Source organism: Pelophylax lessonae (genome assembly GCF_965119305.1).
Source record: "Pelophylax lessonae genome assembly, chromosome: 4".
Lineage (NCBI taxonomy): Eukaryota > Metazoa > Chordata > Amphibia > Anura > Ranidae > Pelophylax > Pelophylax lessonae.
This window is the reverse complement of record NC_138771.1, coordinates 239,531,745-239,552,982: the sequence shown is the minus strand read 5'-3', so window position 1 is coordinate 239,552,982 and position 21,238 is coordinate 239,531,745. Positions and strand designations below refer to the sequence as shown.

The 21,238-nt window shown below is 40.4% G+C and overlaps 1 protein-coding gene across 17 annotated transcripts in view; it reads right to left on the bottom strand.

Moving 5' to 3' along the window:
* Positions 1-2,265: 2,265 nt before the first annotated feature.
* The window catches only part of NRCAM (neuronal cell adhesion molecule), a 352,914-nt gene continuing 333,941 nt past the window's right edge, over positions 2,266-21,238 (bottom strand). For 11 of the 17 annotated variants that reach the window (XM_082254972.1, XM_082254962.1, XM_082254974.1 and 8 more), the window contains 4 exons: positions 13,152-13,301; positions 10,043-10,174; positions 9,388-9,466; positions 2,266-4,716 (listed from right to left, as the gene is read on the bottom strand). In XM_082254972.1, the coding sequence (XP_082111098.1) occupies positions 4,479-4,716; positions 9,388-9,466; positions 10,043-10,174; positions 13,152-13,301 (599 nt within the window). In that variant the 3' untranslated portion in view covers positions 2,266-4,478. The remainder of the gene's footprint in view (positions 4,717-9,387; positions 9,467-10,042; positions 10,175-13,151; positions 13,302-21,238) is intronic. The other 6 variants (XM_082254963.1, XM_082254964.1, XM_082254965.1 and 3 more) reach the window with 1 other exon arrangement.

The window sequence follows — 21,238 nt, the reverse complement described above, 5'->3', positions numbered from 1 at the left end:
TAACTAACAGTAGATGAGGATAAATATTCTGGGTCAATAATTATTAATATCCTTTTCCTTACCTTAAAGGTCAATCCAGCATTGACTCTGAACATCCTACATCATGAGCACTGTTCTGCATCTGTTTTATACTGAAGTAAACATAGGCAACATCATGGCTCCAGCACCTGATGACCAGGAAACATGTTCATGACTGCCAGTGCTCTCACTTCCTGGCTCTCTGCCAGTATCTAACCTAACCTTATCTGCAGTTATATTAACTCCCTCATTTCTGGCTATGCCTTTCAGTTGTAGGGTGCTTTTTTTTCCCCACACCTGGTTCTATGGTGTCACCCCTGCATGCATACTTCCTGTAACAGGACTACATTCTGATGTGTGGATGCTGCTCTCACATGCATAGACAGAGATGAAGACACACCTCCAAGTGTTTGACAGCGACTCCCAAGCTCAGGCTAAATTCTAACGTTGGGTATATTTAATCAATGAAGGGGTATGCGCAATATGACTAATGGCTCACAAAATGACTAATGGGTCTTGAAGTCCCAAATACTGTGATCAGGTGACTAAAGGTAACTATGCAATGAGTCTTCCTTGCCCAGAGGTTCTTCAGGAGTTCAAGGAGATATGATGTGGCTGTACGTAAGTAGAAATGTAAATCTTTCTGAACTGTTTGGTAAAGAATGGTTAAAACCTCTTGGTCTATAGCAAAGTGTTTTATGTAAAGGCTATTAGTCCTTAGTACTACTTTAACAAAAGCAACAAAAATTGTTTTTGGCCCCCCCTACTAGAGACTTTTATAAATATCTGCATCTCAGACACATTTTATATTCCCTGCCACAGGACAGACAATCAATTCCCTCAGCAGTCCTAACATTCTACAAAGATCAAACTACACTGAGGAAAGGCATCTCTTACAATTACCGCATCCTTACCCACGTCTCCTTGACAGATAAAACACAGTCTATGTGCTAATGGGAGCCAGACCTATCTCAATCGTTTCAGCCAGCCCAATGTGCATGGGCTATAAGATTGCTTCATAAAAATTTGTGTTGCTCACTGGTAAACTTCCATTAAATTAACACACTGATGGTTATTATACCCCTGCTCGCCTAGCCAAAATCTTCCCCTCTGCTTCACATACATGTTGGAGAGATTAGGGGGACACCAGTACCCTTATACATTTTTGGTGGGCCTGTCCTAAAGTTTCAAAATTCTGTATGCCCTAACAGTTTCTTCTTGCATGTGTTTTTACTTTTTGTGAGACCCCTTTTCTCTCCTCTGTTCTCTACTGCCTTAGCTCTGCTCTAGAGCAGGCGTACTCTGTATTTTAGAGGCAATTGCCTTATAGCACATTAAATGGCAATGTATTTGTACTACCGGTATATGTTAAATGCTTCTGAATTCTCTTTGCTAAAAATTATTAGTTATATGCAGAAAAAAAAAAACAAAAAAAAAAAAAGCAATACAAATTATAGCTTAAATATTCACTATAGAGGAGTGTACCTATCCTGACATACCTCTTTTGTAATATCTGGGGGAAAAAAATATACCGAGCTACTTCATTTTTACGAATTCTGTTTTGGATGAATGATAAATTCCTGGTCAAAAGTACTTTACCTTAACTGATATACTGAAAAATAATGCTTGTTGTTATTGCTGTCTCTATTTGTCCTGTTTATTATTTCACCAAAATTGGAAGTCAAATCCCAAATTCTGTGTTGTCACCAGAACAGGAATGGAGAGGAAATTTTACAATGGGGAAACTAGCTCTGGTGACCCTGACAACAACCAGGAATTCCCTTATTTTGGGGGGATACTGTCACTTCCTGTTTTTGCTATAAGACAGAAAGTGAACAAAAAACCTCACCAATAGGACAAAGATGGCAAAAAAAAACTTGACAGGGGTTATAATCCTCCCTTATGCTATCCAAAATAAAAAACATTTTGCCTTTAGTTCTACTTTAAATGTAGAAGCAAAAAATCAATGGTAGCAAAATGTTCACAAGAAACATGTTTGCTTTGTAGCTAATGAAGGATGGACTAATGCAAAATAAATAAATGCATGCATGTATATAAAGCATGTATGGCAGAAATATGCAAATATGGGAATCTATAGTCTTTTTATTATTGGTCTGCCTGCTACACCAAAAAAAAAACGTGAAATATGATAAATGTGTTGTGCATTACTTAGTGCCAGTGCCCATTCTGTAATGTCTCACATATGTTAAAGAAATGCAGATTGAAAATACTGACACATACAGTTAATAAATTGGAATACATTTATTATCATACAAAATTTTATTTTTACACAAGAGAGTCTGTGGATGAAACAGAACATGCACATTTTGTGTTAGCATGTGTTACTTGTCTGGAGGTCATTGATCAAGGACTAAGGCACAATTCTCATGCCCTCTTGTGTCAATTATAAAGCACAATGGGGTCACAATATGAAGACAAATACTTCCTTCATGAATGTAGACAAGTTACTATGTCTAAGTTGAAGCATTTTTTTTTTTTTTTAACAATATAAATCGACACAACACAGAATTATGTCACAGTGATTTTCCCTTGATAAACGACCATCACAGCCACTGGTAAGCTTTTCTATCCCAAGATTCTGTGCCATTGTGCTTTAATGTTTGATCTGTATAAATTCCTTTAAATTCTTCAGGTCTGATCCACACACAAAAACATGTGTTGTAGAGGTGGATGGGTTACAGAATGTACAGTAAGTGAAGGAAAGACTAGGAGTGTGGGTACACAGCTGCCAAACTTGTGCTTTATTTCTATCATTACTAAGAGAAGGAATGGCAAAATATAACATACGGCACAAGTTCAAGAAGTCTGCAGTACAATAGTTCACTATGTTGTTTTTCACAGCAAAATAAATGAATTTCAGTAGATGTCTTAAAAATACCATGCACTCCATAAGCTATATCTTTTTTTTTTTTTTTATCTTATCTTACCCAGTATAACATACCTCTGCTTTATATCTTTGTACCATCTAGAAGCATAAAGCATCTAATCTTTCTGTATATATACAAATTGAACAAAATATCTACATACAAAGCTTACTTAAAATTAAACTTGATGCAAGTTATGAAAAAGCAATTTATTGGCAAATGAAACTGAGCATTGCTTCAACCATAGGCTGTTATATCATTTTTTATGAAGCTAAACCACAGTATTGGAAAAGTTGACGTACTCAAAGTAAAGGCGTCATAGCGGTTGCCCAATATCCGCCTCTACTAATCTTTGTTAGCAGCTTTCTCTTTTGCATTCCATTTTCTTATCATATAGTTCTGTAGGAATCTTAATCATGTTTTTCTACAAGCTTAAGGTTTTCTGAAACACCTTCTAAGGAACTGGTGGATGTGTCCTCCAGTTTTCCGTATAAAGAATGTAGGGATTTCGGTGTATGCTGTGCTTTCAGTTCTAAGTGTAATTAGTGTTTGTGCTATGCACTCTTTGCCATTCATAGAATACCAGTAAACAGTGGATCTGCAGCAGCAATTTACAATACAGAAGATTACTCTCCATTTCAGTATAACATTTATCATATTTTTTTTTAATAATTTACACAATTTACATTTTTGGCAATCAAAATACTGTAGTTCACTAGTCAAACTTTGCTCTTTTATCCAGCCAAGCAGTGCATCATGGAATGCATCTCAAATAAAGGCACTGAACAGTATGCTTGCAGATTCATAATGCTGATAGTGGCATTCCAATGTCCCCTAAGTGACTGAAAAATACAAATCCCAGAATGCATTGCAAAGCATTTCACTTGTTCATTCTAAATAACCTGATTGATACATGGTGTACAAAACACAATGTGTAATACTTTATACGTTAAAGGCGATAAAATAATGGGCGCAGAGAGATTATATTTGGGTTGGAGTAAGCATCAGCAAATGCAAGTGTCATACTTAAATTATTTAGCCATCATATATATATATGTTCTATTCTTTTATAAAGACATGGTTTATATTATACAATAAATTCACCAATTTCACCAGCAATGTCTATATAGACATTGAAGTTTTACACACTGTAACACTACTATAATACTGACAAAGGAAACGGACTCTATACCCAGGTGTCAGAGCAAGGACTGCATAACAAATGACCATACCATGGCATACATACACTAGTTGGTATGTGAAATGTGTACCATTTCATGCATTTACAGTTTTCATAAAGGAAAGAGGATTTTCGGCTTCTTTCATCTTGCTACATTGTAGATTCTGTGTCAGTTCCTGCACACTGTAGAAAACAATTACGCTTTGAACAAGAAGATGACATTGTACTGTCACACTGACATCCAGTATTACTTACAACAGTTTGTGTTTTGATTGTATTGTTCAATGTATGAATATGCCTCTACATAGTGTTTCCATATAATCACTGAATGATAACTGAGTGCACCGAATGGAACATGGCAGTCTGCAAAAGAGAATGTGACCAGGTGGAAATGTCTACACAAAGGAGTTCATAGCGTTCACCGGAGATGGAGCTTCTGAACTTTCATTGCCTTCTACGGGCTCTTTTTCTTTTTTACCACTGTATTGTCCTATAAAGGAGCCATCTTCATTGAACTGACCATTTACTCCTTCCCCGTAGTCAACTAAACTGTCATCGCTGTCTTCTTTTTTCACCGTTCTATCTGAGGGAGTCCGGCTTCCTTTTTTAAGAGGTTTCTGGTCTTCAGCATCGCTGAAAGAAAAAAGAATCATAACTTGAGAAAGCATGAGCAACATATAAAAATATACCAAGACGCTAATTAGTAATACACAAATGCCACAAACTTGTAGTAACTTGTTGCGCATAATCCTTTTTTTTTTTTAACTATAGCAATATTTAAAAAACACATAATTTGCAATTGACTACAGCATATTTGTGATTATTTTTAGTACATTATTATAATCCTCTATAAACTTTCTTATATAAACATGATCATATTAGGAGAGATAGAGGAAAGACAACTAATTCTTAATGTACTTTAATACTCAGATGTACAGACTATGCATCTCACTAACACTGTAAACAACATGTAAGATTTTCAGAGCATTAAAAACATTTGCAAATGCTATATCAAACATTTATCAATCTAAACAAGGAAAGTCATAGGATAAATGTCAAGCTTTGTATAAATTTAGCAAACCGCTCCTACCTTTCAATTAACCTATATATCCCATAGCAAAAATAAGAAAAGAAAATAAATCACCTAAAGAATAGAAATCATTATTTGCACAAGAAATTAGAAAGCTTGCTTGCTAATTTTTTTTTATCTCATGATATAGGCATAAGTAAAGCACAATAGTCTGTAAAACTATAAATATTACTCAAACATCATATTAAACAATTTATGTTCAGTGAATGTGCTGAAACTTTACTTAGCAAAAAATACCCAATCACATGCAAGGGTATATAAAAAATATATTTTTGCTTGCACATGATTGGATGATGGAAGTCAGCAAAGCTTCACCTCAATCACTAAGCTATGGGAAAACTCCCTTGCAAACTGTACAGTATATTTGCCATTAGTAAAGCAACCCAATGGTATCTGATTTACTACAGTGTGAAGTGAGGGGATAGTGGGCGTGACATACTATGTGATACTAAAATATAACACAAATTAAATTAGAGTAAATTAGGATTGCATTTTTGGGTTTAGGGACTACAGAATATGTTTACTGTATGTGTGGTGAAACACGCAGTAGATGGTGTAGACAGACAGGAATAATAACTTCTACTCTACTAAAAGGTTCTCCCCTCACCTGATTTGTCCATCCCCAATGTTTACATCAATGGGTTGTAAAAAAAATCATGTAAACTGCATTTTGGGTATGCTGATCTACATTTTCTTATGTGATTCAATTTAGGAAAATCAATAACAATGTACACAAGTGCACACATTTTTAGTGAGACTCAAGCCTAACATGCCAAGTGAAGTGAGGGATGAAGTGAGGCTATGCTTGTGTCCAAGGCCGCTGATGGAATAGTACCGGTCCTGTTGTACTGGGCCAGACCTCATCAGCTCAATGGGGGGCCCAGGCAGCTTTATAGTTCATTTCTGCCAAAATAAAAATATGGCTTACTAAACTACACCCCCACTCCTACTTGCTTAAGGGGGTGTTCAATTTAAATTTTGCTAGGCCTTATCAGGTCAACAGAGGGGCCCAGGAGGTAGGAGCATTGCAGCGACTTTTTATTCATTTTCAGGCACATGTACATAATCCTGCACCGCACCACACTCAGTAGTTTTGGACGGCTGCCCACTGCCTTCCCTGGCTGTCATGTTCTGTACCTGCTCCGCTGTAATCTTTTGTGTGCTGGGACCCCAGCTCACTGTATATTTGTAAACGCAACTATGGAAGTGATACAAGCAGTCCTGAAGCTGTCTGATCACTTCTACAACCGCTGCACTGTATGCCCCCCTCTGCTTGTAGACAAAGCTGTATTTCGTTTTTAGGCGGGGTCAGGGGTGGGGTGGAAGGGGGCTCAGTCAGGTAGGCTGTAAAGGGCCCCATGATTTCGAACAGTGGTCCATCGTGTGTCAAACATCCAGTTATGGCAAGAACAATTCAGAGCTTTTTTTGTATATTCCTCAGCACATGAACTGAACATATTACCTTTATGAAAAGCCTCCTAGCATCTTTGCGGAGGCCCTGAATAAAGTCAGTGAAACAAAAAGCATCTGACATTCTGATATTCTGGTAAAAGTTTTTATGTATTATTTTTAAGTTCAATTCATCTCACGTTTGCTTAGAAAAAGAATTAAGGGATGCTTTACACATTTCAGGCACTAAGGAACTTGTAAGAAATGCCTTATTTGAAGAACATGTTCATCAGTTGAGTGATAAGGGTTATGTTTGGAAGATACTTTCCTGAGTATGCTACTACTGCTCAAAAAATTAAAGGAACACTTTTCAATCAGAGTATAGCATCAAGTTAATTAAACTCCAGGGATATTGATCTGGTCAGTTAAGTAGCAGAGGGGGTTGTTAATCAGTTTCAGCTGCTTTGGGGTTAATGAAATTAATAACGGGTGCACCAGATGAATGGTTTTGTAGCTGGAGGCCACTGACATTTTTTTTTCCCTACTTATCTTTTCTGGCAGTTTTTCACTGGTTTTGCATTTGGCTAGTGTCAGTGTCACTACTGGTAGCATGCGGCGACACCTAGACCCTATAGAGGTTGCACAGGCAGTCCAACTCCTCTAGGATGGCATATCAATACATGCCATTGCCAGAAGGTTTGCTGTGTCTCCCAGCACAGTCTCAAGAGCATGGAGGAGATTCCAGGAGACAGGCAGTTACTCTAGGAGAGTTGGACAGGGCCACAGAAGGCCCTTAATCATCAGCAGGACCAAGATCTGCTCCTTTGTGCAAGGAGGAACAGGATAGGCACTGCCAGAGCCCTACAAAATGACCTCCAGCAGGCCACCGGTGTGAATGTCTCTGATCAAACAATCAGAAACAGACTTCATGAGGGTGGCCTGAGGGCCCAGCATCCTCTAATGGGCCCTGTACTCAATGCGCGGTACCGTGGAGCTCGATTGACATTTGCCACTGAACACCAGAATTGGCAGGTCCGCCACTGGCACCCTGTGCTTTTCACAGATGAGAGCAGGTTCACCCTAAGCACAAAAAACAATAAGGTGTAACCACCCTTCTCCTGCACTTGGTATCCAGGCCCCTCGACCACACTCCTCACGGGACTGACAACTGGCTTCTCAGATGGCTAAGGTCTTGCTGCCCTTATCGGACTGGGGTAGTCCACCGGTACTAGAATCAAAAAGAACAAAAAAGGGCGCACCGACCTAGCGCATTATCCTCAATAAAAGGCTTTATTTAAGTGACATTAAAAATGGCTACTCACAGACGTAGATAAAAGTATAACGTATCAAGCTGAATTGCTCAAATGTCCGTGTTTAGTCCAAATAATCGTCCATGACCGAGCCTGGTGGCTCTGAGGAAGAGGCTAGGCCTCGAAACGCGTCAGTCATCTCATCGGTCATGGACGATTATATGGACTAAACACGGACATTTGAGCAATCCAGCTTGATACGTTATACTTTTATCTACGTCTGTGAGTAGCCATTTTTAATGTCACTTAAATAAAGCCTTTTATTGAGGATAATGCGCTAGGTCGGTGCGCCCTTTTTTGTTCTTTTTGCTTCACCCTAAGCAAATGTGACAGACGAAAAAGGATCTAGAGAAGCCGTGGAGAATGTTATGCTAGCTGTAACATCGTTCAGCCTGACCGGTTTGATGATGGGTCAGCGATAGTCTGGGGAGGCATATCCATGGAGGAATGCACAGACCTCTACAGGCTAGACAATGGCATTCTGACTGCCATTAGGTATCAATATGAAATTCTTGGACCCATTGTCAGACCCTATGCTGATGTAGTTGGTCCTGGGTTCCTCCTGGTGCACGACAATGCCCGGCCTCATATGGCGAGAGTAGGCAGCCAGTTCCTGGAGGATGAAGGAATTGATACCATTGAATGGCTCGCACACTCACCTGTCCCAATAGAACACCTCTGGGACATTATGTTTCGGTCCATCCGACACAGCCAGGTTGCACCTCATTCTATTCAGGAGCTCAGTGATGGCCTAGTCCAGATCTGGGAGAAAATGCCCCTGGACACCATCCGTTGTCTCATTAGCAGCATTACCCGACGTTGTCAGGCATGCATTAAAGCACGTGGGGGCCAGACAAACTACTGAGTACCATTTTGAGTTGCTGCAATGAAATTTCAGCAAAACGGATTAACCTGCTGCATAATTTTTTCACCTTGATTTTCCTGGTGTGTTTGAATTCAGCCCTCTGTAGGGTGATAATTTTGTTTCCTTTGAATGATGTGGCATCCTTTAGTTCCTAACACATTACCCAGACCCTATCAGTAGGATATTTTTCCCCATTGAGATCTGATGTGTTTTCAAAGTGTTCCTTTAATGTTTTTGAGCAGTGAATAATGAACCCCTATAATATGCCTGGCCATAGTCACTACAGGTGGCTGGACATGCATATATATTCCAGCTTCTGATTTATAAAACTGATTGATGCACAGTGCATAAGTGTAAATCCTTTTGTTATTCTCTAGTTAGCATTTGCAACAAAATCACTTCAAAATTTTACCTCTGCCAACAGACAACTGCCTCTCCTAGTCAGAGAGCAGATTGTTTTACTTATTCATTTAAAAAATGAAATGCAAATAAAGTGAAAGTGTTGCCATTGAAAGACAAGCTGTCATTTCTCTAAGACATTTTGGAAAATAAAATAAAAACCTGTCTGATTATTAAAGGCATCACCAATAGCTTCTAGCTTTTTCATTTCAGAAATTTGCAAAATGTTGAATTTGCAGTTAGACTTGTACCTATATTCACCAAATGTTCCATCATCTTCTTTCATAGGCTGGATTTCAGGATCTGCATGAGCATCCTCTTTTTCTTTAACTTTAAAACAAAGGCACAATAGGATCAAAATACTGGAGAAACATTCTGATATTCTACCACAATAGAGAATTCACTACATACAGATTGTAGGCAATTAGTTCCACTAGATTTTAGCTAGCGGTATCAGAGTAAAAGGGGGCTTAATACAAATGCACGCCACACTTTTCAGATATTTATTTGTAAAAAGTTTTAAAAACCATTTATTATTTTCTTTCCACTTAACAATTATGTGCAGCTTTGTGTTGGTCTATCACATAAAAAATGCTAATAAAATACAATTACATTTTTGGTTGTAACATGACAAAATGTGAAAAATTTCAAGGGGTATGGATACACTGTATGACAACAGTACAGACCCAGCTATTACCCTCCCCTCTCCTAGACTTAGTGCTGCAGAATAGGGGATAATTAGAGGCTGACATCAATTCAAATTATTGTATACTAATTGCCTTTAAAATACAGTACATTACAATTTTAAAATAAATACACAACTTCATTTATTGTTTTTTTTTTTTTTATTTTTTTGTACATCTGTTTGGGGTTCAGCTTTAACAAACAGAACAGTGAAAGCCTTACCTGGGTACTTTCCTCCTTTGTTTCTTCGAATAAAACAAACAATCAATAAAACTAATATCAAGAGGGCTACCGCACACATAAGGCCAATAAACCATCCCTGTGTTGCAATGTCAACTTGCCGACTTGCCATGGCTGCAGAATGTAAAGAGATAGTAAAGTATAGGACTTAGAGGTATATTTCACAACTAATAATAGAGATAAACGTAAAAAAACACAGTCAAACTGCAGCATCAAAAAATCCTCAAAACAGCACACAAATGGATAAAGTCCTTTTACTAACCCCACAGGTCATTTGATGTTTCATGCCTTACAAATGTATTCCACGTACAGCCAATCTGCTGAAGGGCCCTTAAGGTCTATATAACTCAACCCTATACATATCCCTTTGACATTTTCAGCGTGTTCTCACAATAGTACAGTATAGTTTTTATCAGTTGTTCTAAACCCACTGAATTATAAATGGGAAGAGAATGTAAAATTTTTATTTTTACAATCCAAGTGATCCAACTAGTAAGACGCACTTGCAAAAGGAAAAATACTCTACGTAGCAGACATAACAGACCACTTATCGTGTAATTTGTGCACTCACAAAGTAGGTCATACGTTGACTGGCTTAAATTATTAAATTAAGTGAATGGAGTTTTAGCGCAGTTCCTGTAATTATAAACACCTGAATACTGCAATAAATTCCAAACAATGCACATGGGATAAAGTTAGATTTTCTGACGCATTAAGCCTAAGTACATGCGTTAATAAAAACATTCATAGGTAAGTATGTGAAAGTTTCAGAGGATAACATATTTCAAATCATGAATATATCAGTTTATATCAACACAATATTGCCAATACACAACTGACATTCTTTAGTAATCCTAAAAAGAAAAAGGTCAATCTACATTGTTTTTTTAAGATTGCACATTACTATATGGGCTCATTTAGACAGCACATGCACTTTTTGCACTCAAGACCTTACGCCTGGATGCATTTGCCTTTGTACAGGCAGTCCCCGGGTTACAAACAAGATAGGTTCTGTAGGTTTGTTCTTGAGTTGAATTTGTATGTAAGTTGGAAAGTTTTTTAAGTGTAACTCTAGACATTTTTTTTTTTAAGTTTTGGATTAGAATAGGGAAGGGTTAACACCCCTGCATTATCTGTTTTGCTGTATCTGCCAATGTTCAGAAGATTTCCCCTAACTTTCTGTCTCTGTGACAATTGGATTTTGAACATTTTGGGTTGTTGTGGAAACCAGGATTGTTGATATAGCTTCAGTGGAGACACCTTTTTCCCATAACTCTTAGGGTCCATGCACACGGGATGCTGGAAATGGCCGTTTAGGAGCAGTTGTGTGTTTTTTTCAGAAGCCCCTGAACCCATCTACATTTTATCTTATCTGTCCATGTACACCAGGTCGTTTACAGTCATTTGCAGGCAGTTGCCTTCAGGGACTTTTTTTAGAACGCAATTATTTGCGTTCGAACGTGCATTTCCCGGCGTTTCAAACGCACAAACGCGTCCGAACGCGTCTGAACGCGTCCGAGCGCGTCTGAACGCGATGACCCACTTTTAGCGTTCGCGTTTTTCCATTTTAAAGGGGAATAATTTTTTTGACCTCTAGGAACGGTTCTAAACGCAAACGCCGCTAAAAGCCCGCTAAACGCGGGTACAAACGCGACCGAAGGGACGTTTCAAACGTCCTAAAAATTCCAGCATTCAAAGGGACTTTTAACAACGTCCCGTGTACATGGAGCCTTATAATTATCCCTTCCTAGTAGTAGATTTCCTTTCACTTCCAGTTGTCTCCCTCCATTGGTAAGTAGGAGTCGTATGTACTTCAGATGAATATAACTCGGGGACTGCCTGTACACGTTTACCTTCATACAGCTACCTACACCAGGGGTTCCTGGGCACCAAATATACCAGCGAGTTTACGCTGTGAAGAGGAAGGTGCCCATGTGCATGAGCTCTATAGAGTCAGGTTTTTCATATGACATTTTCCAAAGAAATAATCTTCAGATGAGTATGTATACCACAATGTTGTAGCATCCTACCACATTTATTATGTGTTTGGATAACTACTGCATTTTGAGCAAGACACCACCAGTAAATTTACTGTGTATGGTCAAGCAACACATCGATACTGAATGCTGCAAGTATTGATGGTAATATGCAGTCTGATTTCTTTAAATGCTTAGACAGTCGTGAATGTGTTATTTAAGTAAAGCAAAAAGCAAGACAGTATAAATAGTTCATACTAGTGTCCATCTTAGGAAAGTCACTTTAGTTTTAGTAAAGCTATCCTAGCAACAAGCCAGTGTCACCAGACTGTTCCAACATATGAACGAATCTTCTGCTTGCCTAGATTTCCATTAGAAAAAAATCTGTTGAGCTCCCACAATATACGTGTGCATCCACTTTCAGCATTTTCAGTACTTGATAGAATAATTTTAATGCATTTTGGCATTGTGTGCAAATTTTAGGAGCTTGGGATTTTCATAATACAGAAAGCCCTTACTAGCAATGAGCAATATTTTCATAAAGCTAATCACCCACAATGTGGCAAGCAGTTATGTAGGTGACCTTGTATTTCATTTTATTCATAATTTTAATTAAAGACAAATAGTAACCTGATATTAATTTAAATAACAGGTACCAGTTAACACAAAGAACAAAAAAAAATAAAAGGAAGCTCATTGAGCTTTGGTTAGTAAAAGCATTTGTTAGCTCAAACTATTTAACACCACCATACCTAATCAATCAACATTCTTATCCCTTAGCATGCATTCACATAACCTATAAAAACACACAATTCATGCTTCTTCTGTTTTAAACACACAAACAGGTACATAGCAAATGTTTATGTCAGCAGGAAAAGAATCATACATTTCTCTCTCAGATTCTCAGACAATACATTTCTATGAGTTATATTTGTCGGAAGGACATTTCCACAGGTTTCTTCCACTTCTTTTTGCTCAGATTGATTGACTGCTGACATTTCTCTCTTGTTGCTTGTGAAATGTTTGAATTGATACTGCTTATTTTTTTATTGGAAGCATGCAGGAATATAGATACGTTTACGTGAGGCACAGGAGTCACTGCAGATATGCCTCACCTGGACCTGTCTGAAATGTTCCTTCTGCATACAATTCATTGTGATCATCAGAATAAACTTGCACTTTATATGATGTTCCAGGAGATAAACCTTTTATTACCCAAGCACTCCGAGTACCATTTACTGATTCCTCTTTCCAGTCTTCTTTGCCTAGAAGAGTTTCAGGACAACACAGGAAACATTGAATGGTCCAAATGAAAGTCTAGATGCTTCTGAATGTACTAGAGCAACATGCATACCAAGGCTCTACAGGGTTTTGTACAGAAAGCATGCAATGTCTAGCTAGCTCACCATGTAACAAATCCTAAATCTGCAGTTTTGAAAATGTTGACAGTATTGACAGGGACGTACATTCTTGCACTAAAAAGCTAGACATCTAGTTTATTTTTAAAAGGATTGGATCATTGAATCATCAAGCTCTGTTTGGCCCAAACCCACAAAAGGCTGTCACACAACAGCAGGCTGCCGTTCCAGTCAGCTGTGGTCTTAAAATTCTCTACCCCATAATCAAACATAAGAAAGGGGCAGGGATGCTGATGACATTACTAACCGAATATTGCCACATTTGGTCATTGACATCAAATTAGATTTTGAGCCCCGTCTTAGTCCATTCTTAAATTGCAGCACACATTTTCCTGACCTTTGTACAAATAAGGTATTGCAATTATTTAATGAAATATATATATTTTTTTATTTTTTGAGCCTTGTAGTCAACATTATTGACCTAATATGGCCATATCTGGTCAATGGCATTGTCTAAATAGGGCCATGTGGCCATTTTAGGTCAATGGTGTCATCAGCATTTCCACCCCTTTGTTATGTGTGGTTGTAGGATGGAGGCACAGCTGTTTGATAGTCGGTCTGCTGTGACAGTTTACTCTGGGTTTGACATGAACTCAGTTCAGCCCAAACCATAGTACATCCCTAGTCACAATGATTTGAAGTAATAACACAGACCATTAAAAGTGGCCTCTGTGGGTCTTAAAGAAATCCAGATTTACATGTAGAGTGAATAGATCATCAGTGGTTGTAAACTCAACATACAGTGAGGGAAAAAAGTATTCGATCCCTGCTGATTTTGTACGTTTTCCCACTGACAAAGAAATGATCAGTCTATAGTTGTAATGGTAGATTTCGTTTAACAGTGAGAGACAGAATAACAACATAAATATCCAGGAAAACACAATTAAAAAGTTATAAATTGATTTGTATTTTAATGAGTGAAAAAGGTATTTGACCCCTTCGCAAAACATGACTTAATACTTGGTAACAAAATCCTTGTTGGCAATCACAGAGGTCAGAGTAGTTGTCCACCAGGTTTGCACACATCTCAGGAGGGATTTTGTCCCACTCCTCCTTGCAGATCCTCTCCAAGTCATTAAGGTTTTCGAGGCTGACATTTGGTAACTGGAATCTTCAGCGCCCTCCACACCTTTTCTTTTTTTTTTTACTTTCAATAGTTTTTATTGAAAAAATTTGCAATACAAAATTAAACAAAAAAGAACAATAACATGAGTGATATATTAGGTATGGGGATGCGTAGATTTGCAGTTCGGAGAAAAAAGGATGTCAAAGGGAGGTATACCCACATGTATAAAATTGACATTGTAAACAACAGCAGTAATTGATTGAGCATTGCCATAATAAGCAGAGATGTAAACGGGATAGGGAACATTACAATGCCCAACATAGCAAAAGGTGAGGACCAAACTCTTGTTAGAGGATGAATACCAACAATGAATATAGGAGTAGTCCCCAGGAGGAGGAATGGAAAAGGACACCGTGCCCCCCCAAAGGGTGGCGATGCATACGGGTCCAGTCCGACCACTCCCCGAGGACCAGTCCAAAGCTTGCAAGAGTGGTCGAAGGGCGCCTAAGGGGAAACAGAAGGGAAAATAGACAAAGAGAAAAAGAGGAGGAGAGCAGGTACAGACGGTTAAAGTGGGGAAAGAGCAGAAAGAGAAGGAGAAGGAAAGAGTCAATCAGTCCAACACAGGATTTAAATACTTGAACATATTTGGCCCAAGGTTCCCAAACCGCCTCAAATTTTGTATTGTAGTGGTGATCTGGGCTGCAGTGTGTGAAAGGCCCCTAGCAAGCATTTTAGCGAAGATGGAGAGAAGGCTGTGCATATTGGGAGGTATTTCAGCCCCAGGATGGGGAATACTGTGTAGGCCTGGGCTGGAAGCAGGGCCCTCCATAGGGGATAAGAGAAGCTCCTCCAGGGTCCGTCCAATAAAGGATTCGGTGGAGGCAGGGGAGTAGTCAGGTAGTGGTGGGTTACTCACAGTTTGTGGGGGTTGGTGGAAAGGTTGAGGGGTGCCTGTGTGGTCAGAGATGTCCTCAAGATCCGCTTCCCCGCTGCCTCCTCCCGCCGGCGTGGCGGGCGCGGCCATCTTGGTGGATTGAGGCCAGAGCGATGCTGCACTCAAGGCGCTGGAAAGGTCCCTCCTGGTGGAGCCTCCCGGCATGAAAAAGTTGCCCGACGTCTGCCTGGAGGTAGGGGGCTCTGTCCGGAATCGATCTGCGGTGTGTGCTGATTATCGCGGGCTATGCATTGCCGGTGCGGGACGGAGCTCCTTGCTTACATGTCCATGCAGGGAGCCGTCGCGCATGCGCCTCCACACCTTTTCTATGGGATTAGGGTCTGGAGGCTGGCTAGGCAGGAAAAGTCAGGTTGCTCTAGCGTGATTCTTTTTGATCCACTCCTTTGTTGCCCTTGCAGTGTGTTTTGGGTCAATGGCATGCTGGAATACCCATCCACTACCCATTTTTAATGCCCTGACTGAGTAAAGGAGGTTCTCACTCAAGATTTGAAGGTACATGGCAACTCGTCCCTTTGATGAGTTGAAATTTTTCTGTCCCCTTAGCAGAAAAGCACCCCCAAAGCATCCATGTTGGACATTGGGGATGCTGTTCTTGGGGTCTTAGGCAGTATTACTCCTCCTCCAAACACAGCAAGTTGAGTTGATGCCATAGAGCTCGATTTAGGTCTCATCTGCCCACAACACTTTCACCCAGTTCACCTCTGAATCAATTCAGATGTTCATTAGCAAACTTTAGACGGGTCTGTATATATGCCTTCTTGAGCAGAGGGATCTTGAAAGCGCTGCAGGATTTAATTCCTTCATAGTGTAGTGTGTTACCAATTGTTTTCCTGGTGACTTATGGTCCCAGCTGCGTTGAGATCATTTACAAGAGTCTCCCGTTCTGGACTGATTCCTCACCATTCATGATCATTGAAACTCCACGAATAATCGCATCAACTGTTGTCACCCTCTCACCAAGCAATTTGGCGATGGTCTTGTAGCCCACTTCAGCCTTGTGAAGGTCTACAAACTTGTCCCTGACATCCTTGGACAGTTCTTTGGTCTTGGCCATGGTGGAGAGATTGGAATCTGATTGATTGATTGCTTATGTTGACAGGTGTCTTTTATACAGGTAACAAGCTGGGATTAGGAGCACTCCCTTTAAGAGAGTGCTCCTAATCTCAGCTCATTACATGTATAGAAGACACCTGGGAGCCAGAAATCTTGCTGATTGATAGGGGATAAAATACGTACTTCACTCATTAAAATGCAAATTAATTTAGAACTTTTTTGAAATGTGTTTATCTGGACATTTTTGTTGTTATTACGTCTCTTACTGTTAAAATAAACCTACCATTACAATTATAGACTGATCCTTTCTTTGTCAGTGGGCAAATGTAAAAAAACAGCAGGTGATCAAATACTTTTTTCCCTCACTGAATTAGTTGAGGAACAGGAAGACTATACACCTCCTTTAGATATAAAGGGGTATAATTAAAAGCATTTTAGTTTACAAATAGCTAGAACAAACAATACATTTACCGATAGTGATATAGATATCACTGATCAAGTCAAGTGTTACAGAAGTTTTCAGATCTACAAAGGCTTCATAATGATTTTTATTTACCCTCTTCAAAGTAACCTTGTCATACAGCAGGGCGACTGGTTCAGTCTATGCAATGTGAAGAATTTAAACATGTTTGCTAGGGGTCTGTATGTGAATAGAGGTTATACTGAGGCCTACTTTGTGTATTAAACTTTGATATTTTGCTGCGATTCATTGATTTATTGATAGATAATATATGGTTGTGTATGTTTTATTTGTATAAAAATGTAAAAATAAAAATATGGGAAAAAACATTTGCTGCTAGGTCATCAACTCAAAAGAAACAAATGCTTATTTCACAAAGCTAAAACCTCAGGATGGGAATTGTAATTAAAAAAAAAAATTGGTTATTTTCAGCTGAGTCCATTGAGATTTAAAAATCAATCACAATCCCTCTAGTTCAACCAATACAAAACAAGCAAACATTTTTTTTACAATCCTATATAAACAATTCCATCCTTGTGTTGAAGCTTTGTGAACTGAGTGTAAAATTGCTGAATAAAAACTGTTATACATCCTTAATCGCAACAAACTACAGGTCCCTTAGTAACCTAACGTCACAATCAATAATAGTGATTGTAGTCCGTGTTCTGGGAGAAAAGTAGCAAGCACCAAACTGTGATGTCTTTGCATCTGTTAATAGAAACAAATTGTCCTGATCTATGGGATGAGCATGGCCCAATCTGCATCTTCTGATGTTCAGTCAGTAATGTGCATGGGGTACATAATGTATAATCTCTTACAGAACTGTTGCTAAAAGATATTTAATATGAAGACAACTCCCCAACAATTTAGCAATAAATTGGGAACCAAGGAGTGACATGCAAGGGAAAGATACATGTGTCCTATCTCCCCTGGATGTGTAAAGTGTGGTGTATAAATAATGGGAAACTGCTAAACATAGACACACTTGCAAAAATAGGAGAAATATTAACCACTTGCCGACTGCCTAACGATGATTTACGTCGGCAGTCAGCCCCTCACAGGCAAAGTGACGTAGATCTACGTCGCTAGCCTGTGAGGGTCTAGGGAGCGAGCGCTCGCCCCAGGATGCGCGCTCCCACTCCCGCGTGGTCACGGACCCCCCCGCGCATGTGACCGGCGGACCCGATGTCCACCGGTCACTCTGCGATCGCCGCTGCAGAGGGAGAAAGTCAGGCGGCTAGTGTAAACAAGCCGCCTGTCATTCTCTCCTGTGTAGAATCAATGATCACACGGTTCTACTATGTAGGACCGTTGATCATTGTTCCTACAGCCCAAGCCACAGCCAATCACAGTTAGAATCACGCCCCTAGGGACACACACAGCCTCTCCCTCTCAAAAAAAAGTTAATCCCTTCACTGCCAGTGTAATTTTACAGTAACAGTGCATATGTATAGCACTGATTACTGTAGAAATGTCACTGGTAACCCCAAAAGTGTCAAAAATGTCAGTCAAGGGTCCGATCTGTCCGCCCCAATGTCGCAGTCCCGCAAAAAAATCGCAGATTGCCACCATTACGCGTTAAAAAAAAAACAACAAAAATGACAAAAATCTTTCCCTTTGTTAGTAAAATTTGGGAATTTCATATAAAAAAAAATGAGAAAAATATTGCTATTTTTGCAAAATTAACGCTCTTTTTTTGTTTATAGCGCATGATCAAAAAATCGCACAGGTGATCAAATACCACCAAAAAAAAGCTCTGTTTGTGGGAAAAAAAGGACGTCAAATTTGTTTAGGTACAGCGTCGCACGACTGCGCAATTGTCTGTTAAAGTCACGCAGTGCCGAATCGCAAAATACCCCCTGGTCAGGAAGGGGGTAAAATCTTCCGGGGCTTAAGTGGTTAAGCAAATAATTTAGAAAAAATATAGATTTCAAATGTTACTACATTATTATTTTGTGAAATCTTGGAAAAAGGGGTGTATAATTATAAAGGGATTGGGGGGGCAGTGGCGTAGCGTGGGGGGTGCAGGGGTCGCCAGCCGCACCGGGTGCAACACCTGGGGGGGCGCATCGGCAGTGTCACTCTGTCTGTCTGACTCTGACATACACAGTTCACCCACTGTCTGCTGCTGCCTCCATCTTTAGGCTGGGAGATGTCCAGCGCAGCCGCCCTATGGCTGAAAATGGCGGGGCGGGGCTGGACTGTGCCTCACCTGTCCATTGGTGTAGGGTGGGGTGGGGTTGCAAGCCAAGCCCCGCCTATGCTGCCTCTCCTCACTGCTCAGTCAGTTTAGCAGCGAGTGAGTCAGCAGCCTGGCGCTGTCAGAGAGTGTTTTTTTTTTAATCACCTGATTAGAGCCAGAGGCTCTAATAGGCTTCAAAAAAGGGTAGACCCGGGGCGCAGAGCAGTGCGCCCCGAGCCCACCCATTGTGTGACAATAGCGAATTTTCATTCGCTATTGTCACACGGATCCTCCTCCTGGCAAATCAGGAAGCGGGTCCGAGACCAGCTTCCTGATTGGCCGAAAGGCGAACGCATGCCATTGGCCGAGGAGGGGGCGGGAGGACTCGAGGAGACGTGGGGAACTGAGGAGAAGCGGCCGCTGCAGGTAAGTCTCTCTGCATTGAATGGGGCACGCTGGTCTTTCTGCATTGAAAGGGGGCACGCTGGTCTCTCTGCATTGAAAGGGGGCACGCTGGTCTCTCTGCATTTAAAGGGGGCACGATGATCTCTCTGCATTGAAAGGGGGCACGATTATCTCTCTGCATTGAAATGGGGCATGCTGGTCATTCTGCATTGAAAGGGGGCACGCTGGTCTCTCTGCATTGAATGGGAGCATGTTGGTCTCTCTGCATTGAAAGGGGGCACAGTGGTCATTCTGCATTGAAAGGGGGCACGGTGGTCATTCTGCATTGAAAGGGGGCACAGTGGTCATTCTGCATTGAAAGGGGGCACGGTGGTCATTCTGCATAGAAAGGGGGCACGCTGGTCACTCTGCATTGAAAGGGGGCACGCTGGTCTCTCTGCATTGAAAGGGGGCACGCTGGTCTCTATGCATTGAAAGGGGGCACGCTGGTCTCTATGCATTGAAAGGGGGCATGCTGGTTTCTCTGCATTGAAAGGGGGCACGCTGGTTTCTCTGCATTGAAAGGGGGCATGCTAGTCATTCTGCATTGAAAGGGGGCACGCTGGTCACTCTGCATTGAAAGGGGACAGCTGGTCATTCTGCATTGAGAGGGGGCATGCTGGTCATTCTGCATTGAGAGGGGGCACGCTGGTCATTCAAACTTGTATTTAGATGCATTTTGCTTTAATTACATCAGTATTTTCCTAACAAACAATACATGTGCTTAGGGGGTAAGGATTTCTTTAACTACTCAGGTGGAAGAGACTCGAGTGCTAAAATTCCGCGGGTTAGGGGGCGCAAATTACTTGCCTTGCCCCGGGTGCTGACAACCCACGCTACGCCACTGGGGGGGGGATCATTAATGAAGAGCATTGATCTGTATATGTAGGTGACTGAGAATGCCTACTTTGTTATTTGTAAAAACTTTGAGGATCTTTTCTTGAAGGAGAATATCAGCAGTGTCCCACATATTGTAAGTGATAGGCATAATATATCCCAGTGGCCCTAACAATATACTAAAGACCTCACTGTGAAGTTTGATTAAATTGTACAGCCATGGCCAAAAAGATTTGGGAATGACAAAAATTTTAATTTTCACAAAGTCTGCTGCATCAATTTTTATGATGGCAATTTGAATATACTCCAGAATGTTAAGAAGATTGTTCACATGAACTGCAATGAATTGCCACGAAAAAAAACATTTCCACTGCATTTGAGAAGAAGGCTTCAGGTTACCCAAGAAAGTCCAGCAAGCACCAGGACCGTCTCCTACAGTTGATTCAGCTGTGGGATTGAGGCAAGTGCAGAGCTTGCTCAGGAATGGTAGCAGGCAGGCAACGTCGTTTGGAGGATGGCCTGGTCTCAAAAAAGGCAGCAAAAAAGCCACTTCTCTCCAGGAAAAAAGATCAGGGACAGACTGATATTCTGCAAAAGGTACAGGGATTGGACTGCTGGACTGGAGTAAAGTCATTTTTTATGATGAATCCCCTTCTGATTGTTTGGGGCATTGGAAAAAAACCTTGTCTGGAGAAGAAAAGGTGAGCGCTACCATCAGTCTTGTGTCATGCCAGCAGTAAAGCATCCTGCGATTATTCATGTGTGGGGTTACTTCTCAGCCAAG